The sequence below is a fragment of the Micromonas commoda genome, chromosome 12 (assembly GCF_000090985.2).
Source record: "Micromonas commoda chromosome 12, complete sequence".
Classification (NCBI taxonomy): domain Eukaryota; kingdom Viridiplantae; phylum Chlorophyta; class Mamiellophyceae; order Mamiellales; family Mamiellaceae; genus Micromonas; species Micromonas commoda.
Window position 1 is genome coordinate 37,308 of NC_013049.1, and position 25,683 is coordinate 62,990.

General features: G+C 67.5%; 13 protein-coding genes across 13 annotated transcripts; 7 read left to right on the plus strand and 6 right to left on the minus strand.

Moving 5' to 3' along the window:
- Positions 1-1,051: 1,051 nt before the first annotated feature.
- Positions 1,052-4,759, minus strand: MICPUN_63332 (Nucleosome/chromatin assembly complex protein; the record flags this gene model as incomplete). The annotated part of the gene is made up of 1 exon (XM_002509132.1): positions 1,052-4,759. One exon carries the CDS (start codon positions 4,757-4,759, stop codon positions 1,268-1,270), a length of 3,492 nt encoding a protein of 1,163 aa, XP_002509178.1. The 3' UTR covers positions 1,052-1,267.
- Positions 4,760-5,026: 267 nt separating this feature from the next.
- MICPUN_63331 (predicted protein) lies at positions 5,027-6,901 on the plus strand (the record flags this gene model as incomplete). Its single annotated transcript, XM_002508872.1, has 1 exon — positions 5,027-6,901. One exon carries the CDS (start codon positions 5,027-5,029, stop codon positions 6,899-6,901), a length of 1,875 nt encoding a protein of 624 aa, XP_002508918.1.
- A 203-nt stretch (positions 6,902-7,104) lies between these two features.
- Positions 7,105-9,319, plus strand: MICPUN_63330 (tubby-like protein; the record flags this gene model as incomplete). The annotated part of the gene is made up of 2 exons (XM_002508873.1): positions 7,105-7,139; positions 7,512-9,319. The coding sequence occupies 2 exons, from the start codon at positions 7,105-7,107 to the stop codon at positions 9,262-9,264; spliced, it is 1,788 nt and encodes a 595-aa protein (XP_002508919.1). The 3' UTR covers positions 9,265-9,319.
- Positions 9,320-9,352: 33 nt separating this feature from the next.
- On the plus strand, positions 9,353-9,829 carry MICPUN_63329 (predicted protein; the record flags this gene model as incomplete). The annotated part of the gene is made up of 1 exon (XM_002508874.1): positions 9,353-9,829. The coding sequence occupies one exon, from the start codon at positions 9,353-9,355 to the stop codon at positions 9,827-9,829; it is 477 nt and encodes a 158-aa protein (XP_002508920.1).
- A 56-nt stretch (positions 9,830-9,885) lies between these two features.
- Positions 9,886-11,826, minus strand: MICPUN_86812 (ATP-binding cassette superfamily; the record flags this gene model as incomplete). The annotated part of the gene is made up of 1 exon (XM_002509133.1): positions 9,886-11,826. One exon carries the CDS (start codon positions 11,824-11,826, stop codon positions 9,886-9,888), a length of 1,941 nt encoding a protein of 646 aa, XP_002509179.1.
- Positions 11,827-13,347: 1,521 nt separating this feature from the next.
- MICPUN_96701 (5'-Nucleotidase) lies at positions 13,348-14,983 on the plus strand. Its single transcript, XM_002508875.1, has one exon. It carries the CDS (start codon positions 13,381-13,383, stop codon positions 14,905-14,907), a length of 1,527 nt encoding a protein of 508 aa, XP_002508921.1. The 5' UTR covers positions 13,348-13,380; the 3' UTR covers positions 14,908-14,983.
- Positions 14,984-15,376: 393 nt separating this feature from the next.
- MICPUN_71370 (predicted protein) lies at positions 15,377-16,106 on the minus strand (the record flags this gene model as incomplete). The annotated part of the gene is made up of 1 exon (XM_002509134.1): positions 15,377-16,106. A coding segment is annotated over one exon (730 nt), but the record flags the coding sequence as incomplete, so codon positions are not given.
- Positions 16,107-16,253: 147 nt separating this feature from the next.
- On the plus strand, positions 16,254-17,508 carry MICPUN_63325 (predicted protein; the record flags this gene model as incomplete). The annotated part of the gene is made up of 1 exon (XM_002508876.1): positions 16,254-17,508. The coding sequence occupies exon 1, from the start codon at positions 16,438-16,440 to the stop codon at positions 17,506-17,508; it is 1,071 nt and encodes a 356-aa protein (XP_002508922.1). The 5' UTR covers positions 16,254-16,437.
- Positions 17,509-17,526: 18 nt separating this feature from the next.
- On the minus strand, positions 17,527-19,806 carry MICPUN_63324 (predicted protein; the record flags this gene model as incomplete). Its single annotated transcript, XM_002509135.1, has 1 exon — positions 17,527-19,806. The coding sequence occupies one exon, from the start codon at positions 19,804-19,806 to the stop codon at positions 17,635-17,637; it is 2,172 nt and encodes a 723-aa protein (XP_002509181.1). The 3' UTR covers positions 17,527-17,634.
- A 248-nt stretch (positions 19,807-20,054) lies between these two features.
- On the plus strand, positions 20,055-21,521 carry MICPUN_63323 (predicted protein; the record flags this gene model as incomplete). The annotated part of the gene is made up of 1 exon (XM_002508877.1): positions 20,055-21,521. One exon carries the CDS (start codon positions 20,055-20,057, stop codon positions 21,519-21,521), a length of 1,467 nt encoding a protein of 488 aa, XP_002508923.1.
- A 78-nt stretch (positions 21,522-21,599) lies between these two features.
- Positions 21,600-22,142, minus strand: MICPUN_63322 (predicted protein; the record flags this gene model as incomplete). The annotated part of the gene is made up of 1 exon (XM_002509136.1): positions 21,600-22,142. The coding sequence occupies one exon, from the start codon at positions 22,140-22,142 to the stop codon at positions 21,600-21,602; it is 543 nt and encodes a 180-aa protein (XP_002509182.1).
- A 144-nt stretch (positions 22,143-22,286) lies between these two features.
- Positions 22,287-24,320, plus strand: MICPUN_87049 (predicted protein; the record flags this gene model as incomplete). Its single annotated transcript, XM_002508878.1, has 3 exons — positions 22,287-23,107; positions 23,174-23,750; positions 23,793-24,320. The coding sequence occupies 3 exons, from the start codon at positions 22,287-22,289 to the stop codon at positions 24,318-24,320; spliced, it is 1,926 nt and encodes a 641-aa protein (XP_002508924.1).
- Positions 24,321-24,452: 132 nt separating this feature from the next.
- MICPUN_63320 (predicted protein) lies at positions 24,453-25,541 on the minus strand (the record flags this gene model as incomplete). Its single annotated transcript, XM_002509137.1, has 1 exon — positions 24,453-25,541. One exon carries the CDS (start codon positions 25,539-25,541, stop codon positions 24,453-24,455), a length of 1,089 nt encoding a protein of 362 aa, XP_002509183.1.
- Between the last annotated feature and the right edge of the window lie 142 nt (positions 25,542-25,683).

The window sequence follows — 25,683 nt, forward strand, 5'->3', positions numbered from 1 at the left end:
CGGAGGCGAGCCTCCTTGCGCTCGGCGACGCGCGCGGCGACGCGAGCCGCGCGCGCGTCGTCGGCGGCGTCGGCGGCGTCGGGCTTGGCGCCGAGCGCGGGGAAGACCTTGGTGTCGGGGGTCTCGACGACGTCCTCCGCGGAGGCGTCGTCGGTTTCGGTCGGGGCGTCGCCGAGAGCCGCGAGCCGGTTGAGATCCGCATCTTTCGATCCCTCGAGGCGCGCCTTCTCAATTTCGTCGTCCGCGCGGGATGGGGACGCCGCGCGCTCGAGCGCGGGCGCGACGACGCGCGGTACCGCGTCGACTGTCTCGCGCGCGATACCCTCGCGTGCGGTCGCGACCGCCACCGGAGCGGCTCCGATTCCCCCGACGCCGCCCCACCGCCCGGTCGCCAGCGACGGCGACGCGAGCACGCCAACCGCGGCCCCGACGACCAAACACAACACCCCGATGGCGAGCACCACGGGCGCGGAGGCGGACGAGCCGAACAGCTGGCCGACGACGCCGCCGCGCTTGCGGTTCGAGGCGTTCGGCGAGTCATCGCGATCGTCCGAGTAACCCCCGGACGTTCCCGCGGCGCCGTAGGACGCGGATGACGACGGCACGTAGCCCCCATCCTCCACGGTCCGGATGACGATGGGAGCGTACGGGTCTCCCATACTCGCGTGCCGCCCGAGTGTTGGGACTCCCGAGTGGCCACCGGCGCGACCTGAACCCGCTCGATCCGTATCCGACTTCGCGCGCGTCAGATGCACCACCCAAGTACTCGACTGCCTTATCAGTCGCCAAACTCTCTCACTGCCGATCCGTCCCAACACGGCGTCGCGCAGAGTGACCCGCGCCTCCGCCCCTGGACGATCTTCTCGCACCTCCGCGCGTGTTCGACCGAGCCGGTAACACCCAGATGGACCGTCCGAGTCTGTTTGCCTGTGTGCGTTACATTTCGGTCGGTTGCATATCGCATTCGGAAGATTTGACGGGTCGACGAACCCCGAAAAAAGTCGCGGTGATGGTCGGACAAATTATGACACGACGCCGGGGAAAATGTCACAACGAGCATCTCGTCGCGTAGTATTCAAATGTCAACTCGGGGGCGGGTGCAACCGGAGATCCCTCCCCCGTTCTCAACACGTCAAAATCGTCGTCGCCGTGAGCGCTAACCGTCGCTTCGCCACGTGGAACGTCCATCGACGCGTTCGCGCCCCGGGCGCGTCGCAGACACTCGCCGCGAGGTCCGCGTCGTCAATCGCTTCACTCGACGATGGTTTTAAACTCCGCCGGCGCCGCCGCTTCCCGACTGGGGATCACCGACCGGGCCCGCGGGGGGCGCGGGGCGCTCCGGGGCGGCCTGCTTCGGCGAGGTGACCCTCGCGAAGAACGCCCCGCCGTTCGCCGCGAACGCCTTGGCCATGTTCTCAGCCTTGATCGCGTCCCTGGCAGCCTCCTTCGCAGCTCTCTCAGCCGCCGCCTTCTCAGCCTTTGTCGGAGTCAGCGGAGGGCGCATAGCCTCCGCAGCTTCGGGGGCGATCCCGACGGTCGCCAACGCGTCCGACTTGATCTCCCACCGCCTGCCCTTGTATTCGGCGACGTCGGCGATCTTCCGCTGCACCGCAGCCTTGGTCAAGTCCGGACGCGAACCGTTCGCCGTGGACGTCTCCAGGAAACCCTCCCTCGCGCCCTTGCTCTGAAGCTTTGGGTTGAGGAGCAAAAACTCCACCAGGGGTTTGACGAGATCGTCGGGGAACTCGCTCTCGTCCTTGGGCCTGATCGCGTCGGCCTCCTCGGCGGTTATGCCCACCGAGGCGAGCACCTCGACTTTGACCTCCCACCGCTGCGGCGCCTTCAGCCGGTACTCGGCGACGTCGGCGATCTTCCGCTGCACCGCAGCCTTGGTCAGGTCCGGACGCGAACCGTTCGCCGTGGACGTCTCCAGGAAACCCTCCCTCGCGCCCTTGCTCTGAAGCTTGGGGTTGGCGAGCAAAAACTCCACCAGGGGTTTGACGAGATCGTCGGGGAACTCGCTTCGCTCCTTGCGAACGCGTTCGCCGCCGTCGCCGCCGTCCTCGGCGTTTGGTCGCTTCTTCCCGGCGCTGAAAGGCGCGTCAGCGCCCGCGTCGTCGTTGACGGCGACCGTCGGGTCGTACACGCGGATGACGGCCCTGCTCCCGGGACGGAACCGAACCGGCGCGAGCGCTCGGAGCACGTCTCGGCGCGACCCGGAATCGTCCGCCGCTTGGGGATCAACCTCGGGCGCACCGGCGGGCTCGTCGACGCCCGCTTGGTCCACGAAGCCCGCGATGACCAGCGGCTGGTGTCGTCGTCGCGCCTGCTTGGTCCACTGCACGAGCCGCGCGAGGGTTCTGTCCCTGAACCCGCTCGAATCCGGTGCGCCCGGAGCAGCGGGATCCGCTTCAGTCGGTTCGTCCTCGTCGGAAAAGTCGGCGTCGGCGAGGTCCATCGGATCGTCGCCCCATTCGACATCCTTGACGCCCTCGCCCTCGGACAGCTCCCCGTCCTTCACCACGAACCCGTCCTCGTCCTCGTCAGACACCACCTCGCCCTCGTCCTCGTCGACGTCCTCGTCGGAGAGGGATTCGCCCTCCTCCACCTCCTCCCATTCGTCCCCCGAGTCGAAGTGTTCGCCATCCGTTGTGACGTACTCGACGTTGGGGTCCCGGGCGAAGGGTCGCCGCCCCGTCACAGCGGTCGATACCGACCCGGGCCTCTCGGGGAACGTCCCCGACCCCCAGAACGGCGGCCTGCCCCCGTCCACCGGGAACGTCTTCGCGAACGATTCTCGCGGGGTTCCATCCGTGCCACCCGGGCTGAGCGCGTCGGGTCCGAGCTGAAAGGCGTGCCTGTAGGACCCCTCCTGGACGCACGCGCCGTCGACGACGACGTGCGAGGAGCACTGCACGCTGATGAGCTTGCGACGCTTGGGTTGGGCGTGGGTGCCGACGGAGTGAATGACGCTCGCATCGACGGCGTCTTGGAGGGCGCGGTCGGATCCGAGGAGGCCCTCGTCGCGGCGTCGCTTGGGCACCCGCCTGGCGCCCCACCGGTCGCCACTCGTCCTCGTCGCTCGTCCGCGTCGCCACCTGGCACGCGCATCGTCGAGGAACGCGGTGATTGACGACGCGTCGTTATTGCCGCCCAGAGTGTTACCGCCCGTCAACACCGCGTCCACGAGCTCGTCGCCCCTCTTCTCGTCGAGCGCGGCGGCGGGCACCGGGGGCGCCACGACCGCCGCTTCGGGCTCCGGCGTCTTCTTCGCAGCCTTGGCGAAAAAAGACGCGAATTGGTTCTTCTGCTTGTTCTTCTTGGCCATCGCAGCCTCCGTGGCGGCTCTCTTGTCCGCCTCGGCTTTGGCGCGTTCGGCCTCTTTCGCGAGCTTGGCGTCCTCGCGCTCCTTTTCGCGCTGCGCCTTCTCGGCGGCGAGCTTAGCGTCCCTCTCAGCCTTGGCCGCCTTGGCCTCCTCGAGAGCCTTGGCCCTGGCTTCCTTCTCCGCCGCCAGCTTGGCTTCCTTCTCGGCCTTCTCCGCCGCCAGCTTGGCTTCCTTCTCGGCCTTCTCCGCCGCCAGCTTGGCCTCCTTCTCGGCCTTCTTCCGCGCGAGCTTCTCAGCCTTGGCCGCCTTCTCCGCCTCGATCCTGGCCGCCTTCTCCGCCTTTTCCTTGGCGGCTCGCTCCCTGGCGACTTCCTTTTCCTTTTCGCGCTCAGCCTTCTCCTGTTCCTTGGCCGCCCGCGCCGCCTCCTTCTCCGCCGCGGCCTTCGCGCGGAGCTCCTCGTCGGCCGCCGCCTTCTCCGCACGCGCCCTCGCCCTTCGCGCCCTCTTCAGCAGACGGCCGGGCTCCGTCGTCGGCTTGTCCTTGTCGGCGTCCGCGGTAGCCGCTGCACGCTTGGCGTCATCCGCGAGGCGTTCCATCTCCGCCGCCGCCTCCTTCTCGAGGGCGTCAGCCATCTTCGCCATCTCGCTCGGGGTTTGGCCGTGTTTGCCCCCTTGGCTTGACTTGACCGCGGACTGGCCGAAACCAGGGGTCTTAAGGTTAGCCGACGAAGCCTTCGCGGCGGAGGACGTGACCCGGTCCTGCTCCTCGCGATCCTCGGCGAAATCGGCGCCGGGCCGGGGCGCGGGGGCGGCGCGGGGGTCGAGCGCCTGCGGGACGGGGGAACGCGGGGTTAGTGTCGCGTTCGGGTCGCGGGGTCGGTGTCGATCCCCCCGCGGGAAGCTCGAAGGGGCGCCCCGCGGGGGGTTTGGGTTGAGATTTTTGAAAATCGTGGCACCGGGTGCATCGGATGAACGGGCGAGGCGACGCACCGTCGCGGGCGTGTCCTCCGGGGTCGCGTCTTCGTCCCTCGCCCTGAGGGCGTGCGCCGGGGTCATGAAATGTGCGTCTCCCACGCTCGCGCTCACCGGGCTCCCCTCGGCGGTGGGCGCCGCGGCCGGATCTCGCGTGCTCGCGGCGACACCCTCGGACGGGCCATCGGACACCCTTCTGTTGGCGCCGCTCGCGCTCTTGGGCTCGGTGGCGGGGGCGGCGTTATCGAGGGTCCGGAGGGGCGATCGCGAATCCTTGTTCGACGGCTCGTTCGATGGCGGCCGCTCGAAGTTGAGCTTCACCCCGACGGTCGCCTTATCGCCCTCCGCCATCGCCGCGCCCTTCATGCCAACCGCAGCGTGCTGCGAAGGGGACGGCGCTTTGGCGAAGAAGGATGTGATTGGCGCAGCCGGCTTCTGCGGCGTGGCCTTCTTGGCGGACATCGTCGATACGATCGAACGCCTCTCTCTTCTCTCCGTGTGTCACCTCGGAACGTGCACGGTCAGTGGGCGGTCCTGCCTGCTGCCGCGCGCGCGCTCTCCGTGTGAACGCCCGATGGCGAACAACGCGATTGCCTCCTCGTTTTTTGAACTGGGTGGATTCGATTCATCAGTTTGATTTGAATTTTGGGTCAGGTTTTGTGATGTCGTATTTGACGTTTGCAGCACTGGTGACTAGTCAGGTTCGATTTGAAAATAACACATCCATCGATGACTGTTTGCTCTGTTGGGATCTGTCTCAGGCTCTCAATGTGGCCTGGCTGGCATCGAAATCTCCCCTCCACGAGCGAGGGGCGCAACAACAGAATTGGGCACACAATTGACATGAGCGGCTTCGCGACGGTCGGGGACGGGGGCCACCTCTCGAGCGGCTCCGGCTCGTTCTCCGCGACTCGCAGAGCCGAGCGCCGGGAGCGGCGGGAGCGCGAACGTCGTCGCAAGGGTGCGGCCGCCTCCGACGAAGCCTTCGGCGGCGACGACGTCGCGCTGGCCGAGGCGTACTCCGCGGCGAGGCGAGACGACGTGCCCGAGCTGGAGGATGCGCTCCAGCGGGGCGTGATGCCGCGCGCCACGGACGCGGACGGCAACACCCTGCTTCACGCCGCGTGCGCGAGGGGCGCCCTGCGGGCGGCGAAGCTGGTGGTGCGATGGGCGGTGTACAGCACGCATCCGCCGGACCGCAACTTCCTCAACCTCCAATCCGCGGAGGGGTTCACCGCTCTCGACCTCGCCAGGGCGGGCGGGTTTCGTAAGATGGAGGAGTGGCTCGTGGCGCTGGGCGCCCTCGGGCGCGGCGGGACGGGCGCGGGATCTCTCGCATACGATCCGTCCGGCGCCAGGAGCACCGGGCCGCCCGGGGGCGCGTACGGGGGTCATCACAACTCCCATCACAATCCTTACAATCCGCCCGGGGGCTGGACCCACCCGGGGATGCCGCCCCCGCCGCTACCCTACGGCAGCAGCGCGGGGGGCGCGTACCCGGCGGGGATGGGATACCCCGGCCACGTGGCCCCGACCCACGTGGCTGGCCGCCACGTGTCCAGCTACGAGCCGTACGTTCCGTCGAACGCGTGGGGCGAGGATCCCGGCGCGCTCGATCGAAGTTTAGCTCGAGCCGCGGGGGCGCCGGGCGCGTCGTCGTCGTCGGACACGTACCTCATGGGCGCCCTGGAGGCGGCGCTGGGGGGCGGACCCGACGACGACAGGGTGGGACAAGCGAGCGAGGAGAGGCGACGGGCCCAGGCCGTGGTGCGTCAGGTGGCGGAGGCGATGGAGGAACGCGACGACGCGCTCGACGAGTTGGACGAGACGATGGAAAAGATGCGAAGGTTGGAAGCCGCGCTCGCGGACGCGGAGGCCAGGGCGGAACGCGCGGTGCGGGACGCCAAGGCGGAGGTGGCGTCGCAACGCGAGGATGAGCAGAAGGCGGTGCTCTCGGCGTTGGGCCTCGCGGAGGAGAGGGCGGTTCAGATGGCGGCGGAGTGCGAGACGACGAGGGAGGAACGCGACGCGATCGCGTCGGCGCTGGACTTTGTCAACGACGAGATGGAGAACCTACGGGCACGGGCCGAAGCCGCGGAGAACGCGCTGGTGCACAGGCGCGAGGAGGACTACCGCGCCGGGTTCGCCGCGGGACTGATGGCGTACAGGGAGGAGCTGGGTTTGCCCGCCATCGGCGCCATCGAGGCGGCGGCGGCTGCGGCAAACGCCAAAACTCCCTTCGACGACGACGGCCCTCGGGCTGGCGGGGGGAACGAAGGAAGCGGTGTGGGCGATCCCACGGGTCACGAAGGCGTGGAGTACACGGCGACGGTGGCGGATACCCCGAACGAGTCGTCGTCCAACTCGGACGCGGATTCGGACGCGGACATACCCGTCGCCGAGCTCGCGGCGAGTGGCGCTCCGAATAATGCGCCGGATCAGAATCGTTCGTCGCTGACGCCCGCGGGAGCGGCGGCGTTGGCCCGCGCGCACGAGCGTCGCTCGCTTAGCCGCTCGCAGTCACTGGAGAAGGGCGCGGCGGCGGATGCGGCGGCGAACGCGCTCGGCGGGTTGGAGCTCTTCGAGGTTCCCTTATGCGAGTGAGCGCAGGCGAAATGAAAAAATCACCCAGCTGATCATCACAGACTGCGTGTCCCAGGAATCAATCCCAGGACGCGCTCGTCCCGCGTCGATCGGTCAACCATCGGAAAAGCTCGCGCCCCTTCATCTGGTCGAACGACAGTAGTTCGAGGCCGAGGCGGCGCCTCGCACGCGTCGACATGTTCCTCAACGAGGATGCGTTCAACATGGAGGGTGACGGCGACGAAGGTCGCCCCATGGGGTGAGTCACCGGCCCGTTCATCGCGTATCCGCGCCGGGGCGTATCCCGCCGATGCCGCCCCTTTTTCGTCCCAGGGGGAACCTCGCCCGGTCCTTCCGGACCTTTCGCAACGGGCCTTTTCCGCGACCTCCCGCGCCCGCGCCGGCGCCGTTCTCGACCGGTGACCCGCCCGTTCGGTCCATCCGCGCCGCGACACGCGCGCGCGTGGCCGGTGCTCGCGTTCCGTCCTCGCATTCGACGGCGAATTCCCCGTCGTCCGTGCGCGTGTTTCGCGCCCATCGAGCGACTCCCCGTAGGCACCCCGACGAAGAGAATATGGGACCACGCGCCACGACCTGACGCGATCTCGACCCGTCCCTCCCAACGTCGTAGGGCGAGCAAGCTCTCGCGCAGACCCGCGGGGCAGCCACCCGCGCAGCCCATCCGCCCCGTGAGCGCCAACACCTTCAACGGCGCCCAGAGACCGGGCACGGGCGGCGGCAGGCCCCAGCCCAGGCCCCCCTCGGCTCGAACGTACCACACCGATCTCTTCGACGAAGAGGAGAACGCGGGCGGCGCCGGTGACGTGCTGGCGGGGAATAACTCGATCAGCGCCGCGCAGAAGCTGCAGCAGAGACGCGAACTCGCGGCGCAGAAGCGACGGGAGCGCCAGCTCGCCGCAGGGACCGTCACGCGCAACCCCGCGGCGGGCGCGCCGGGTGGGGGGCATCAGACGATGACGGCGCATCAGACGCGACCGAGGCCGCCGTCGGGGGGCGGGTCGATGCCGCCGCCCTCCGCAGCCGTCGGGGCCAACCCGTACAGCACGCCGCGCTCCAACCCTCTGTTTAGCGGCCAACACGCGGTCGGGGGCATGCAGCAGAACCCGCTCGCGGCGATGAACGGCGCTTTGAACCAACCTTCGGCGATGAACCATGGCTCGACGAACCAGCCACATCCCCCCGCGTTTGACAGGCACACCATGGCCATGTACGCGGAGCGAAGGTCGTTCAACATCAGCGGCGACGGGCACGGCGCCGCGCAGCAGAGGGTCCCTGACGGTCGAGTGCGGGGATTCGACGAGCCCGAAACCGACTTTGGAGTCGGTCACCGGCGTCAGCGGCAAGCCCCGGAGCCCGAGGGTGTCGCGGAGCTGCGTCGGGATTTGGAAGCGCACGGCTTGGCGGACGAGTTCGACCCCAACGAGGGCAGGCACCCGATGGAGGTGGCCGCCGAGCGCGAGCGCTTGAAGCGCATCGAGGCCGCCGCCAAGCTCGGGCCCAAGGCTAAGAGGATCGCGGAGCGGCCAAAGGCGGCGCGAGTGGACGCGAGTGACAAGCGGGTCTTCCTCACGCGACCCGGCCCGGAGGACGCGCCCGTGCAGTGCCACATCGTGCGAAGGGTCAACAAGGGTTTCCTCCCCGGCAGCAACTACCCCGAGTACTTCCTCTACCTGGACGGACCGGGCGCCAAACCCGGGGACCCGACGAACGAGGCCAAGTTCCTGCTGTCCGCTCGCAAGCGCAAGAAGAGCAAGAGCAGCAACTACGTCATATCGCTCGACGAGGAGGACATGGCTCGGCAGTCGGGGAACTTTTTCGCGAAGCTCCGATCGAACTTTGTCGGCACGGAGTTTACCATCTACGACAAGGGCAGCAAACCGGGGGAAAAACCCGACGGCAAATCCGCGGGCCTCGCCCCGAGAGAGGACCTCGGCGCGGTGACGTACGAGTACAACGTGCTCGGCACGAGGGGACCGCGGAAGATGAAGGGATTCATACCACGAGTCGACTTAACATCCGGCGAACGCGCTCGATTCGTCGCAACCACCAGAGACGGCGCGCACGGCATCCTGGACTGCCACAAGCACGGCAGACGGGACGACCTGATCGTGCTTACGAACAAGTCCCCGCGGTGGAACGAGCAGATGCAGGCGTACTGCCTGAACTTCAACGGTCGCGTGACGCACGCGAGCGTCAAGAACTTTCAGCTCGTGGACGAGTGCGATGAAGACGAACGCGTCGTGCTGCAGTTCGGCAAGGTTGGCAAGGACATGTTCACCATGGACTTTCAGTGGCCGATGAGCGCGTTGCAGGCGTTCGCCATCTGCCTCACCTCGTTCGACAGCAAGCTGGCGTGCGAATAGATTCCCACCTCCCATTCAACACCGCTGTAACACCAAGTCTTAAACCGATCGTCTCAGCTCGTCTCAAAAACGTTTTCATCAGTTCGCCATGGCGCCGAGGCCGGACCTGGACGTCGACACGGTGGAGGCGTGCGTCGCGTCCACGCGCGACGGTCCCTTACGCGTTCAGCCCAGCCTCATACCCGGAGCGGGCCTCGGTTTATTCACGGCGAAGGACGTGCTCGCGGGTACCGTCCTGACCGGATGCTCGTACGGTGGCGACGTGCTCACCTTCACGCAAGCTCGCGCGTTGCCACCCGACGCGAAGGACTACGTCATGGCGCTGCATTTCAACGTCCACGTCGACGCGGCGAACCACCCGGGATACCTCGCGAGGTACATCAACGACAACTTGACCGACGGCGGGCGTCATCGCAACGTCAGGTTCGTCAAGGATCCCGCGCGGCGGAGCGCCACCGTGATGGCCACGAGGGACCTCAGGGCGGGCGAGGAGCTGTACGCGGAGTACGGCGACGGATACTGGCGACGCAGGGGCTCGACGGAAACGGGACGACGCGACGCATAGATGCATGAGATAGGTCTACGATGGATAATGAATAGGTGTTAGCCTTAGGCTTTAGCTCAGGTCTCAACCTCGGAGAAGACCCCGAGGTTACTCTTGCTCGCCGCCACCCTCGCCTCCTCCTCGATCTCCGCCTGTTGCGACGCCCACATGGACGCGTACAGCCCGCTCTTGGGCCCCTCGCCCTTGCCGTCCATGAGCTGCGCGTGCGTCCCCTGCTCCACGATGGAACCCGCCTCCATGACCACGATCTTATCGCACGACCTCACCGTCGAGAGCCGGTGCGCTACGAATACCGCGGTTCGACCCTCCGCCACCTCCTGAAGCGACTGGAGGATCCCAACCTCCGTCGCGGTGTCCAGCGCGCTGGTGGCCTCGTCCGCCAGCAACAACCGCGGCGACCGCAGGAACGCGCGCGCGATGGCGACGCGCTGCTTCTCGCCGCCGCTCAGCTTCACGCCCCTCTCGCCCACCATCGTCTGCAAGCCGTCCGGCATGGCCGCGAGGGTGCCGTCGAGCCTGGCGTCGCTCGCAGCCTTCAGCACCTCCTCCTCGCTCGCGGCGGCGCGACCGTACCGGAGGTTATGGCGCAGCGTGTCGTTGAACAGCACGGTGTCCTGGGGCACCACGGCGGTGATGGACCGTAAAGAATCCTGCCTCAGGTTTCGTACGTCGACGCCGTCAACCTCCACGCTCCCGCCGGTCACGTCGTACATGCGGAGCAAGAGCCTCAGCAGGGTGCTCTTACCGCTGCCGGACGGGCCGACGATACCCACGCTCTGACCCTCCGAGATGTCGAGGGACACGTTCTTGACAACTTTCCGCCCTCCGACGGCGCCGCCGTAGGTGAAAGACACGTCCCTGAGGGTCACCCTGGCGCCGCCCTCCTTCGCGGGCAAGGTCTGGGTGCCGTCCGGTATGGCGCTCGTGGTGCTCATCACCTCGAACATGGCCTCCATGTCCACCAGCGACTGCCTCAGCTCGCGGTAGAAGAACCCGAGGAACTGCAGCGGCGCCCACAGCTGCAGCAGCAGCCCGTTGGCCATCACGAGGTCGCCGACCCTCGTGGATATGGGCCCGACAAACTCCAACCCGCCCCTGCCGATACCCAGCGCCGCGGACGCCAGCACGCACGTCATGCCACCCGCGAGTATCACCGCCTGCCCCGCGTTGAGCGCCGAGCTCGCGCGCTCGCTCCCCAGCGCCGCCTCGTGGTAACTCCGAAGTAGTTGATCGTACGAATCCGACTCGAGCTTGACGTTGCCAAAGGTGGTCACCGTCTCGTAGTTGAGAAGGGCGTCCACGGCTTTACCGGTGGTGATGCCGTCCATCTTGTTGGCGATCTTGCGCAACTCGGCGCTCACGCCCGTCATCCGTACGGTCCAACCCACGTACAGCACGAAGGTGGACAGCACGATGGCCACCACGTGCCACGAGAACGCGCGCCACAGCAGAAAGCACACCAGCGCCAGCTCCACCATCGTGGGAACGAACGTGAACACCACCGCCCTGAACACCATCGTGATCGACCTCGTCCCGCGGTCGATTATTCGCTGCAGCGCCCCGGTTCGTCGATCGAGGTGGAACGACAGGTCCAGGTTCAACACGTGGTTGAACACCTGCAGCGCGACTCGCCGGCCGGCGGCTTGCGCCACCGGCGTGAACGCCACAGATCGAAGCTCAGTGGCCAGACCGGAGATTGCCTTGAAGGTGCCGCTCGCCACCAGCGCCCACGCGGCGGCGCGCAGGGCGAGCGCGACCGCGGCGTCGTTCCCGACGCCGCTCGCCATCGCCGCGTCGGTCAACCTGTCCACCGCCACCTTGAACAGGATGGGCACCGCGAGGCCGGTTGATTTCTGCACCAGCATGGCGGACACCGCGAACGCCAGCCTGATCGCCGTGCCCCTCTGCGCCACGGACACCCTGTAAAGGTACGGGAGGACGTCCACGAGGGCGGCGGAGGGCGGCGGGGGGATGTCGTCGACGTCGTCGGCGTCCATCTCCTTGTCGTCGGCGAAGTACGAGGTTGGCAAGTTGGCGGGATCCTCGGGGCGGAGAGCGACGGAGGAGCTCATCGACCCGGGGGCGGCTCCTCCGACGGAGTCCCCGGCGGCGGCGGCGGGCGGCACGCGGCGCCGACGGAGCGTCCGCGCGCGCGCAGTCGTCGTGAGACGAGGAGCGAAGTCCACCGCGCCCGGACCCATCGTGCGAACCATCGACGCGGACATCGCGGAGGACACCGTTACGCCACGGACGGGATGACGGTGGAGACGCGCGCGGGGTCTGGCGACGCGCCGGGGCGCGATGAACGCGCCCGAGGCGATCGCTGACGTCGTCATGTTTAAACCTTCGAGTTCACTCGACTCCCACTCTCTCCGAGGCCTCTGCGCTCCCTCTGGAGCGTGTGGGAGGTGCGCGCATCACAAGCCCCGAGAGATAAGGACGTGGCGGGACCCGAGGAGCGCGATCTCCAATCCCACGGATCGCGTCCGAGCTGGCACGGCGATGCAGTCAGGTCACGGCTGCACAGCCGCGAGATTGCCTTTGGGTGCGGTTTTTGGCAAAAGTTTTGTTGGCTGCGACCCTCCTCGTTGTCGCGGGCCAAAACCCGCGCGCGACCGGCGCCGGTGGACCGAGAAGGACCGTCCGCGAGTGACCCTTCGACGCAGACGTCGCGACCGGTGCGTTCCGACCCGCCCATCGCCGCGCGCGACCGCTCGAAAACGCGCGGCGAGCCTTTCCACCGGTCGGGGTCACGCGTCAAATTCCAGCTCCGTCTCGGCGAGTTGATTATTCATTCATCCGACCTCTCGGACGCGCCGATTGGACGTGCGCCCGACCCGACCGGGACCCTCCGCTTCCGTTCCCCACCACGCGACGCGAGCGACGTATCGTCCGCGACCGACGACTGACTGACGCCCGCTCATTCCCCGACGCTCACCACTAGGTTCGCGCGCGTCCCCTCTCGCTCCGCCCGGACGCTCGCAACGCCCGTCCGTTCGGTTTATTCCATTCCCTTCGTCGTCAGTCCGCGCGTCTCGACACCGAGAAGGGACCGCGTGACGTCCACGTGGGAGACGTTCGGTCACGCCACCCCGCGCGCGGGAAGCACGGACACCATGCGCGGCGCGCTCCGCCCCCTCGCCACTCACGCCCTCGCCGCTCGGTGCCTCGGCAGGTGCCCCCCCCGGGCGCGTCTCGTCGCCGCGATGTGCTCCGGCGCCCAGCAGCGCCAGACGCAGCCGCGCCCGACCGCCAACGGCAACGGCGCCCCGCCGCCGTTCCGCCGCGACGCGCTCCCGTACTTACTCCCGCACGGCACGCCGTTCGGGCAGCGACGCGGTCACGCCTCCAGGGGCGACGCCAGGACGCACGTCACGGGCCTCTCCGATCCCTTGCCGGAAGATCTCCTCGCGTGGACGGATCGGCCGCTGGTGACGCACCTGCGGGACGGGTCCAAGACGCGCGGCGCCGCGGGCGAGGTTGCCGAACGACTCGCCGAGCAGCTCACGCCGTCCCCGGCGAACCGCATATTCTGCAACCGCTCGCTCAACATGCAGCACATAACCGCGGTGGGTTTCGACATGGACTACACACTCGCGATATACAAGCCCGAGACGTTTGAAGTGCTCGCGTACACCCTCACGTGCGAGAAGCTCGTGAACGTGTACGGGTACCCGCGCGAGATTCTCGAATACCGATACGACCACGAGTACATGGTCCGCGGGCTGGTGGTGGACAAGAAGCGGGGTAACATCTTAAAGATGGACCGGCACAAGTACGTCAAGGTTGCGAGGCACGGGTTCCGGCCTATGGACGCGGAGACTCGAATCAAGACGTACAACGCCACCACGTCACCGGGGGGCGTGGACAGGTTCGACGGTGCGAATTACGCCAACGTGGACACCTTGTTTTCGCTGGGCGAGACCTACCTGTTCTGTCAGCTCGTGGAGCTCAAGGAGCGGTTGATCGAGAGGGGCGCGGAAGCCGGGGGTCTGACGGAGGCGGAGACGGCGTTGACGACGAAACCCTTCATCGACGTGTACTCCGAGATTCGCGCCTCCGTCGACCTCTGCCACAGGGACGGGAGTCTGAAAGCCGCGGTGGCGGACGACCCGGAGAAGTACATTCACAGGGACGACGCCCTTGTGCCGATGCTCGAGGCTCTCAGGTCAGCGGGCAAGAAGGTCTTCCTGCTGACCAACTCGCTTTGGGATTTCACCAACGTCGTCATGAATCACCTCGTGCACGGCGCGAGCGGCGAGGACAAGACGGCGGAGTGGACCGAGCTCTTCGACGCGGTGGTCACGGGCTCGTGTAAGCCCGGGTTTTTCGAGAATGAGCGCGCCGCCATCTTCGAGGTGGACGTGCAGACCTCGGCGCTCAAGAACACGGACGACGGCGCTCCGATGACCCCGATCGGCGCCTCCGCGGCGGCGTCCCAGGCGGACGCCTTCCTCGCCACCGCGGGCGCTCGAGCCGGTACGGGAAAGAACGACGGCGTGGCGATGCACGCCAAGGCGTACCAGGGGGGCAGCTATCGCCACCTCCACTCGATGCTCGGGGTTTCGTCCGGCGCGCAGGTTTTATACGTCGGCGATCACATCTACGGCGATATCCTGCGGTCCAAGAAGACGCTCGGTTGGCGGACGATGCTCGTCGTCCCGGAGCTCGCGCACGAGATGGAGTGCCTGGAGCGCGCCGTGGAAGAGGACACGCCGGGCAAGTTGAGGGACCTCAGGCGCAGGCGGACGGCGCTGGAGGATGCGTTGCAACTCGCGGAGTTTCAGATGTCCGTGGAGAAGACGATGGACGACGACGCGTACGACGCGCTGGTGAAGGACGCCACGGAGGCGAGGCTCGCGCACAGGGAGGAGCTCCGGCGGATGCACGCGGAATTTCACCCCATCTGGGGGCAGATGATGAAGGCGGGGAACCAAAACAGCCGGTTCGCGCACCAGCTGGAGCGATACGCGTGTCTGTACACGTCGCACGCGAGGAACCTCCTGGCGTACTCCCCCGCCAAGTCGTACCGGGGCTTGTCCGATGCCATGCCGCACGACATGGACGAGAACGTGTGACGATTCTTTGCAACGATCTTTGACGATCGATTCTTCGCGCTCGATTCTTTGATGTAATTCTACCGCCAATTTGTTTGTCTTCTCTCGCAGCCTCTCGACGCACCCGCGGGCACCGTCCGTCACGCGTCCGGAGGGTCGGAAGCTTCCGCCCTCTCCCACTCGTCCGCTTCGTCCGCCAGCGTCCGCACCCCGCTCTTAGCGGTGAGGAGGTAGGTATCAATCGCCTCCACGAGCTGCGCCCCGCACTCCCTCGCCGTCTTCGTCATCGCGCGCATCCGTCCCAGGTCCAGCCCCCCGCCCCCGTCGCCATTCGGCATCATCGCCGCACGCACCCGTCCCCATTTGTCCACCGCGACAGCGAGCGACGGGTCGTCGCGCCCGGCGTATTCCTCGTCGCCCGTCGCGTCCACGATGTGGTACGACTTACCTGTTAACAAAAACCACGTCAGTCTAATTGCCCACACAAAGATTAAAATAAACTTACCGACGCCGACGCACGTGACGATCAACGGCACGCCGCTCACGTCCAGCTTGGAACACGCCGCCGGGTCGTCGTCCAGCTCGAGCTCCGCGGGATCGTCCGCGTCCGGGCCCGCGACGGCGGTCACCTTGGGTATCTTGGCGTCGGCGAGCGCGCATTTCGTCGCGATGGAGAGGGCGTCGAGCACCGATCCGTCGCTCGTGAGCACCACGCCGTCGCACTGCAGGAGCCAGCACGTCTTTCCCTTTTGGATGCCGAGCGTGGACATGTCGAGGGCGGCGCCCGGGCCGTGCTTGGAGACGCGCGCGTCCGCGCCGCGTTCGCCCGCGACGGCGTCGGCGAGCGAGCCCATGCCGCCGGTGGTCTGCCCCGTCAGCGAGCGCTCCAGCGCCCTGGCGAGCTCCACGCCGAGGGTCTCGCCGCCGCGGCCCATGTAATCCACGTCCGCGATGGCGCTGAGCTCCACCGCGCACTGTATCCGTCCGTGCGTGGGGTTATCCTTGGGAGGGGTTCCGATGTCAGCCTTGACCGCGACGATGACGTCGGTCGTCTCGCCAGGGATTATACCCAGACGCACCCTCGCCGACCCGCTCGACTGAGGGACGACGCCCAGGTCGATCGTTATCTGGCGGTAGTCCAACCTGCCGCGGCCGTCGTTGCGCAGGTCGTCCACGACGCCGCCCACGATGTACTCCCGCTCGGCGTTCGAGATTGGCATCGTTCCCGTGTCAGCCTCAAGTGGGAAGCGGCGGGGCCAACTAACTTTTCCCGTCCAACTTAGGTTTCCGCGAGGTTCGACGAAGGAAGGGAGGGAAGATCTTGTGAAATTCTATCCCGCGGCGCTCGGGTGCGCCAGAGCGTCACGCGCCGGGCAGGCGCTCCGTCCCGACTCGCGCGCACGCCGAGTCCGCGACCGTCTGACCCCCCCCCGCTGCATGAGAAGGAGAGGGGAGAGCGTTTTCGAGAGACCCTCGACGATCACCTCGCGCGAACCGGACCTTCAAACGGACCGCGACTTTACCGTAGACTCCACCGAGGGGACCGCGACGATGTCGATGGACTACGGCCCGGCGACGGTCCGGGACAGGACCAAAGAGTTCGCCGCCGCCGCCGAGCGCGCGGCCAAATCCTCGGGCGCGTCATCCATCGGCGGCGGCGAGGGCGGCCTCTCGTCATCCGGGATCGACGGCGCGGGCGCCTCGTCGTCGACGGGCGCCACCAGCGAGTTTGCGCGAATGTCCGCGAGGATCGGCCGCGGGATCCACGCCACGTCGCAGAAGCTGGAGCGCCTGGCGCAGCTCGCCAAGAGGAGCGGAACCTTCGACGATCCGTCGCGGGACATCGCCGAACTCTCCGCGGTCATCAAGCAGGACATCACCGCGTTGAACAGCGCGCTCGCCGAGCTCCAGACGTTCGCGGCGCGCACGCAGGAGACGAAGCAAGGCCGGGATCACTCCGTCACCGTGGTTGACACGCTCAAGTCGCGGCTGATGGGCGCCACGCGATCGTTCAAGGAGGTGCTCACCACGCGGCAGGAGGTGGTGAAGGAGCAGAACGAGCGCAGGGCGAGGTACGGTGGGACGTCGGCCACAGCTGTCGCGCCCGCGAACATGTTTCGAAGAGCCGACTTTGGCGTCGGTCGGTCGCACTTCCCGCGCGCGACGCATCAGACGGACGGCGCCGCGAGTGCCGACGGAAACAACAGTGGAACGACGGGCAGGTTCCAGCACAGGGGTGGCGTCGCGCAGGCAGGCGGGCTCCCCACGCACAGCGGCCGCGGCGGATACGCCACCGGGGACGATCAGACGCAAGGTCAGCTCCTGGTCGCGCACGGTCAGGATCAGTACCTCAGCGCGAGGTCCGAGGCGCTGCAGAACGTCGAGCGGACCATCACCGAGCTCGGTGGGATCTTCCAGCAGCTGGCGACGATGGTGGCGGAGCAGGGCGAGCTGGCGGTGCGGATCGACGAGAACGTGAACGAGTCAGTGGCCAACGTGGACAACGCGCAGACGCAGCTGCTCAAGTACATGAACTCGATATCGTCCAACCGGTGGCTCATCATGAAGATCTTCGGCGTGCTCATCTCGTTCCTGGTCTTCTTCGTCGTCTTCGTCGCCTAGCTAGTGCTCGAAGGTAGCGTTTAATCAATACAGTAGATGCGTTTCCATCGCGGGCGAGGTGCCCGTCTTAATATGCTACTTACTCGCGCGACTTTTGTCAAACGCGTAACACTCATGTACAGTCGCTCACGCCAGGCGGCAGTGCGCGGGAAGCTTCTCGCCGACAAACTGCTTGAACAGCCTCACGTGCGCCATGGACGACGCGAACGTCTGGTGATGCCCATCCTCCATGTACTGCCCGAGCCCCGGTATGACGCGCCCCTCGTTGCGCTCGTCCCACCGGTACACCGGCACGTTCATCTCCTCGCCGACGCCAACCGTCGCGTCGTTCAGCCTTCGCCTCAGTCGCTCCACGCTCTCCCTCATCGAGCTCGGCACGCCGATCGTGGTCGGGCCAGCCTCCTTGGCGTCGGCGGTGCGAAGCACGACGCAGTCGCTGCCGCTGTTGCCGACGGCGACGTGGGGCGCGGGCGCGGCGGCGCTCTGGCCCGCGCCGGATGCGGACGCGCCCGCGCCCGCCGCCGAAGCATCCGATGCCGCGTCGTCGTCCTCGTCGCCGCGAGTGCCGACGTAGTGACCCGCGAGCCTCGCCTGCTCCGCCTTCTCCACGTTGGCGAACGCGCGCTGCATGGCATCCGCATCCGCGCCGGGGTTGAGCACGATCCTCTCCGCCCTGATGTCCGTGTCGGAACCCATGTTCCCGTTGGATCGCATGAGCTCGGTGGGTATGGCGCCCAGCGAAGCGGCGGCGCCCGCGTTCGCCGCGGCGTACGCGGCGGCGGCGGCGGCGGCGTTGGCCGCCGCGGCGGAGACGGGATCCCCCGGCGCTCGCTCGCCCACGGCGCCGCGGAGGATGTGCCTGGACGCGGGATCCATGGCGGCGTCCGCGGAGCGCTGGAGCTCGGCCCAGTATTTAGTATCCTCCTCGAGTTTCTTGGCCGCCGCGTCGCGTTCAGCTTGCGACATCGCCGGATCCTCCGGGGACACGAGCACGATCGGTTCGCCGGGCGCGGGTACCTTATCCACGTGCGGGGCGACGGCGATCTGTTGGGTAGCCGGCTGCTGCTGCTGGGTGGCCGTTACGGCCGTTACAGCCTCCCGGGACGAACTGGGCTGGTAGCCGACGGCGGCGAGGCGCGCGTTGTCACCCGCCATCGGAAGCTCCTCCAATGGCCCGCTCTCCCACTCCTTTTCCTCGCCGACGTTCTCCTCGTCGAGGATGTTGCGCACCTGCCTGATCGCCGCACGTAACCCGTCGGCGTACGACGCGACGAAGGCATCCTCCTCGGACTTGCTCGCGAAGACGTTGACGTCGTCGCCGTCGCGAGTCTCACCAACCTCTCTCGCCACGAGCCGCGCTCGTCCCGCCGCTTCCCTCCACGTCTCCTGCGCGTTGGATTGGATGGACGTGACGATCGGTCGGGGTTGCGCGCCGTCCCTCAGGTTCCAGCGAACGAACGCCCGGAGTCCGCGCGCGATGCGGTCGCGCGTGGCGTCCGGCGATGCGTACGATTGGAACGACCCGAGCGGAGGCGGATCGGTGGAATCCCTCGCGCTAAAGTACGAATCGCCGAGGACGCCTTCGGGTGCGGCGCCGAGGACGTGGAGGAAGCCCGCGGTACCGCCGCCCGTGGCGTACCGCCTGGGCCTGCACGCGGTGGCGGTGGTGGCCTGCGCGGTGGTGACGCAGCACTGGTACGCCTTGGCGCCGTTGGGCATCCACTTGCTCTCGCAGCATCGGTCCACCGCGGCGATCTCCGCGGCGCAGGTGTCCGACGCCGGGTCGTCGCACATGTACGGGACGACATTTCCGGGGAGCGCCGCGGGTTCCGGCACGGCGCAGCGGTACGGGCATCGCTCCGTGGAGGTGAGCATGTCGTTGCAGAAGCCGTCGTGCCACAGCCTGTCGGTGGTGTCCCCGATGACGTAGAGGTGCGCCTTTCGATCGGCCGCGTGCCCGGGTTCGTTACCCACCGCGTCAAAGTCGACGCTCACCGCGGGGCACTTGCCCTCGCACGTGTTGAACAACCCGCCGGGCCTGTTGCTGTGGCTGATGTAGCGGTGCGTGGACCCCGCGTGGCCCGCGAGCGACGCGGTACGGTCGCCCGCGGCCATCCGGTACGCGACGCGAAGGTCGCCCTGGAATGCCGCGCCGAGCGCGCAGACGCCGATGACGCCGGCGAGCGCGAGACCCGCCTTGACGTATCCGCCGACGCGGGCGCTCTTCGCGGCGGGTTCGGGGGACGGGGAGGCCTCCTTCTTGAGGAGAGCCTCCGTCTCGGTGGGCTCGGTGGTCATCGTGCGAGCGTGGCGACGGCGCGGCCTCGAATGCGTTATTCACCCGCGGCTCGCGGCGTGGGTGTTGAGGACTGATGAAATTTCGCAACCGACCGTACTCTCCCAAATTGTGTTGAAAACTCCGTACGATACGACGGTCCAATATTTCGTCGGTCGGACACCCGACTTTTGAGCAAAATGGGCACCCCCGAGAAAAATAAAAAGCGGTTGGTTTGGCAACGGCCTTCACAGCGAAAGGGAGGCGAAGGATGGCGGCGACGGCGGAGCGCGAGGAGGAGACGATCGTCGAGCGCACCTTGAAGGGCCTGGGCGTCGACAACGGCCCGGACGGCCGCGGAGACGACCCTCCGCCCGAGCTGCTCGTCAAGGTCAAGTGGCGCCCGGAGACGCTAGATTTCGACCTTCGCGTCGCGGGTGACGTCGGGGGCGATGGAACCGGCGATGGAACCGGCGATGGAGCCGGCCGCGACGTGTTCTTCACGGCCATGAACGTGCGCGCGCCTCCAAACGCGCCGGGCACCGCGGAGGAGTGGTACACGCGCGCGAGGCAGGCGCTGACCGGGCCCAAATGGCGAGCGCACCGGCACTTCTCGTTCACCCTCGATCGCGCCGGCGCCGGGGCTTCCACGGAGGCGACGTTCAAGTGGTCGTGGCACGAACCGACGTGTCGGACCGACCCGATGCCCGCGTGCGTCACCGCCGCCGCCAAGGGCACCAGACGCATCGGCGTGGCGAGGATGCGCGGCGAAGCCTTCGTCGCGTCCAACCGCCACCGGATCTTCGCATCCTTCGCGACGAAGCAGCTGGAAACGCGCGATGAGCGACTCGCACAGCTGGAGCGCGAGTGCGAATCGCTTCGAAACACGCTGCACACCGCGCGATGCGACTTGGAGAGGGCGGTGGAGTTCAAGGAGGCGGCGGAGAGGGACAACACGCGTCGGTTCGCCGTCTTGCTCAACGCGCAGAAGGTTCGTCTAAGGGAGCAGCACGAGCTGCTGGAGGCGGCGAGGGCCGAGAACGACGACTTGCGCGCCCGCGTGGAGGAAACCGAGAGCCCGGGCGACGAAGGGACAGACGACGGCGGCGAGTCGGAGCCGGACACGGACGAGGAGGAGGCGACCGCGGCTACATTCATCGCTCGAGCGAATGACCGTCTTCGTCAACCCACCGCCGCCGTCCACCGCCGCGGATCCAAAGCGACGTCACCCGCCGCGAGGGCCGCCAAGCGAGTGCGGGGATTCGCGGACGACGCGTCGCACCAACCCCCCCGGGCGGGAAGCTCCCAACCACCGTCGCAAAAGTCGGCGAGGTCCGATAAGGGCGTCGGGGACGCACGAAACCAAAGCCAAAACCAAAACCAAAGCCTCCACCCGTTGGACGACATCTTCGGCTCCTTCGGCATTCCACCCGCGGGCGGGGACGTCGCGGGTTCGATTCCCGGCGCGGCCGCCGACGACGATTTCGGGGTTGACGCCGACGTGTCGCAGACGCTCACCTCGGCGTCGGCGAGGTTGGCGGGCGGCGGGGTGGGCGGTGGGGTCGGCGGGGTGGGCGGGTCGGCTGGCGCGTCCAGGCGAACGTCAGCCGCGGCGGCGGGTGGCGGCGGGGGCGGCGGCGGCGGGCGGGGCGGAAGGGGCCGGGGCCGTCCGAGGCAGGCCGGTGGTAAGAATCCGCTCGAGGACATCAACTCGCTGCTCGGGGACGACGGGATATGATGGATTCTCGGATACTGGCTCGATGTTAGCGTGAACGCTGTTTGTGACGTTACGAGTTTGCAGCGCGGGATCTAACTTTTAGTTGTGCTTGGTCCTCTTGCCCGGGGGCGCGACGCCCTCCGCCGCCTCCCTCTCATCCCTCTCCCGGATGGCCTTCATCGCGTCTCCGTGATCGTTCTCCACGAGGATGCCGCCCTTCCAGCACCCGGTCGCCAGCCCGATCGCCTTGTTCCTCTCGTACTCAGCCTCGACCTCCGCCTTGGTGCCGATCCAGCCGTGGTACCGGTTCAGCCCTTGGCTCCCGATGAGCCTGCTCGCCTTGATGCGGATGAACAGGACGTCCCGTCCGGGGCAGAACTCCTCGATGATCTTCTTCCACGAGGAAGGATCGATGCCAAACTTCTCGATGCCCTTGTAGAGGTTCTCCTTGTCGTCGTCGTTCCACTTCGCCTTCTCCGCGGCGTACACCACCTTCTTGGGCTTGAAGAACTGCTGGTTGAGAGATCCGTCCTCGTTGATTGCGTCGGGTCGGGTGACGATCTTGCGGATGGAGTTGGCCCACGCGATGCGGGGATCGAGAGGGGGTTCGGCGGGCGCGGGGGTGCCGCACGGGCTGGCCATGACGTCCGTCATGTCGACTCGCGCGTCTGTGTTGTGACCGCCGGTGGATTCGGATTTTCAAACTCGTTCAAAACGCGAGAAACAGCCTCGGTATCGAAACATACCATTTCAACGTCGCGTCGTTTCATCACATCTCGCGGCGCCATGGAGCCGCCGAAGCTGGCGTGCACGCACGCCTGCGCGCCCGCGACCGTGAGAGGTCGGGGCGTCCTCTTGGGCGGGCACGCCGGCACGTCGCTCGTCACCTACGCCAGCGGCCATCGCGTCGTCCTTCGCCACGTCTCGGATCTCGTCCCGCCCCGCTTCTACGAGCATCAGTACCCCGTCACCGTGGCTCGGATATCCCCGAACGGCCAGTGGGTAGCGTCCGGCGACGCGTCCGGCAGGGTCCGCGTGTGGGGCCTCAACGAGGACATGACCCTCAAGGCTGAGCACCACCCGCTGTCGGGCGCGGTGGTCGACATGGCGTGGTCCGACGACGGCCAGCGGATCGTGTGCTGCGGCGAGGGCAAGCAGTCGTTCGCCAAGGTGTTCCTCTGGGACAGCGGCAGCGCGGTCGGGGACGTGTCCGGAAGCACCAAGCGCGTCAACTCCTGCGACTTCAAGCCCACCAGGCCCTTTCGCATCGCCACCGCGTCCGAGGACTTCGCGGTGTCCTTCTACGAGGGACCGCCGTTCAAATTCGTCAACACACCGCACAGGCACGGCAACTTCGCCAACTGCGTGCGCTTCTCACCGGACGGCGTCAAGTTCGCCAGCGTGGGCTCGGACGGCGTAGGCGTCGTCTACGACGGCCGGACCGGCGCGCCCATCGCGGAGTTGCCAGCCGGGGGTAAGCTAGCCGGCGGCCAAGGCCAAGGCGCCGGGCACGTCGGAACGATTTACGCGTGCGCGTGGTCACCCGACTCCGCCAAACTGCTCACCGCGGGCGCGGACAAGACGTGCAAGCTGTGGGCTGTTCCCCAGTTAGACGCACAGGGCGACGCCGCGCCGACGACGCCTTCACCTACCGGTAGTACGTCTTTGCCCAGGCTCGAGAAGCTCGCGGACCACTCGTTCGGTCAAACCGTTGGGGACATGCAGGTGGGGTGCGTGTTCGTCGGCGACGTCGCCGTCACCCTCTCGCTCTCCGGAAACCTGAACGTCATCGAGTCGCTTCTGGTAACCACTTCCGGAAACCCTCCTGGAAACCGCGTGGTTCGTTCGGGTCACCCCAAACCCATCGGCGCGCTCGTGGTGTGCAAGTCCCACAAGGGTGACGTGTTCGCGGCTTCGCTCGACGCCGTCGGAGGAGGCGCGGCGGTCCTTCGATGGCGCGACGGTGACGGGTGCGTCGCGACCGTGCGTGGGCCCGCGCACACGTCCGTGGTCGTCGGCGCGTGCGTGTGCGCGGGTAAGTACCTGCTCACCGCGGGGTTGGACGATTTCATTCGCGTCGCGTCGATTGAGACGGATTCGTACTTACCCGATTTGGAGGGTTCACGCGTGAAGCTTCAATCGCAGCCGCGTTCGATGGGTGTTGACGACGCCGGATCTCTCGTCGCGGTGGCGACGGGGGACGGGGTGGCGGCGTACACTTTCGACGGCACCCTCGGCACCCTCGGCACCGTCGCGGCGACGGCGGCGGTGGGCGCCGGCTCGGGGGGTAAGGGCGAGCCGTCGAGTGTGTGCGTGCGAGGGGACGGGCGCGAGATCGCCGTCGGATGCAAGGACGGCGCCGTCCGTCTCTTCTCCGTCGTGCGTGCGAAAGACGTCGGTGTCGGTTCAGAATCCGCGCAACCGTTTTCGTTGGTCCCCGGGGCGGTGATGACGCGGCACAGGGGCGAGGTGACGGGGTGCGCGTACTCGCCCGACGGGACTCGGCTGGCGACGTGCGATGCAAACCGCGAGGTGCTCGTCTGGGATCCAACTGCCTTAACCGTCGTTTTAGACAAGATGGTGTACCACAGGGCGAGGGTGACGTGCTTGGGGTGGAGCGCGGACGGCGTGAGGCTCGCGACCGGCGCGCTGGACGGCCAGATCATCGTATGGGACACGACTAAACCGCCGTTGGAGGGTCGATGCGCCGTTGACGGGGCGCACGTCGGCGGCGTGACGTGTTTGGAGTGGCGGGATACAAACACCGTCGTGACCGGCGGATTCGACGCGTGCGTCAGGACGTGGACAATGGCGCCGTGATTCCTAATCGTGTCATGCATGCGCGATTGCCGCGTGCGAGGTCTCGCGCCGAGTCTCGCGATTTCTAAACCGAGATTAATCTTACATCATCGCGTCTTCGAGGAGCTAACCGAGTTCGCGTCCCACCGAGTCCTATGGCGCGACCCCCAGGCACCGGCGCAGCATCCGCGCCAGGTCTCGCTCCCCCTTGGCTCGCAGCGCAGCCGCGTTGGCGGCGCGGATGTCCGTCCCCGGCCCCCTCTCCCCGTACCACGCCTCATCCGCGGCCGATACGTCGCACCGCCTGAGCAGGTGCAGCACGGGGTGCGGGGATCTGCCGGTAAAGTCGGCGGGATCGACGGGCGGCGCTGGCGGGTGGCCATCGCGTGCGGGCCCCGCGTGCGCGGGCCCCGCGTCGGATTCGCTCGTAACGGCCGTAACGGCTCGCCAGTCCGCGCGTCGATCGGCGCCCCCCGCGAAGGATTCGTGCGCCTCGATCATCCTCCGTAGCTCCTCCGTCGTCGGTGGCGATCTCACCCCGTCGCTTTTACCGCCCTTCGCCTCCTCGTCCTCCTCGTCCTCCTCGTCGTCGTCGGGTACGTCGAGGTAGGTGCATATGTACCCGCGCGACTCTTCCTCGTCCTCCTCTGACACGTCGCCGCCGAACGTGGCCAACGGATGAAACGGGACGATGTCGATGACGTCCCCGTCCTCCCTTCCCGCGTCGTCGTCGTCGTCGTCGTCGTCCGCCATCGCCGCCGTCAGCTCGCGCGTCGCGTCCTCCGCGCACCTGTACGCGCCCTCCATGAACCCCTCGTGCGTCGTCGCGCCGAGGCGGTCGGTGACGGCTGGGGGCAGGACCACGAGAGTTGTGACCGGCGGCGTCGTCGGCGCCTCGGCGAGGACCGCGAGCTCGCGCGCGATGACCTCGCGGAGGGATCGCGCGTCGGTGACGTCGGAGGCGACGATGATCTTGGTGCCGGGCAACGCCGCGCGGGCGAAGGGGCACAGGTTCATGCCGATGACCATGGTATCGAGCCACGCGCGAGTGTCCCTCTCGACGGCGGCGTCATCCGCCGCGATGGACGAGGCACCCGCCGACGACGTAGTTTGCGCGCGGTGGGTGCGCACGCGTCGCGACGGAGGCGCCTCACGATGTTGGCCGAGCCGATGACGACACCGCTGATGCGCGCCGCGCCCGAGGGCGTGCGCGCGGACCGCCCCCGCCGACGCCTGCGCCATGACCAACTGCGACCGCCGGGCGCCCGCTCGAAGAGACGTCCAATAAAGCGAAAAAGTGAATTCACCGCGCCGCCGCCGAGCCACAACCGCGAAGCGCCGCCGCGCGAGGCGGGGAGCCATGGGTCCGAAGCGCGCCATCGCG

Excerpts from the sequence above, each read along its gene's own strand:
- MICPUN_96701 (XM_002508875.1), top strand. The coding sequence starts at position 13,381 with ATGCAGCACATAACCGCGGTGGGTTTCGACATGGACTACACACTCGCG.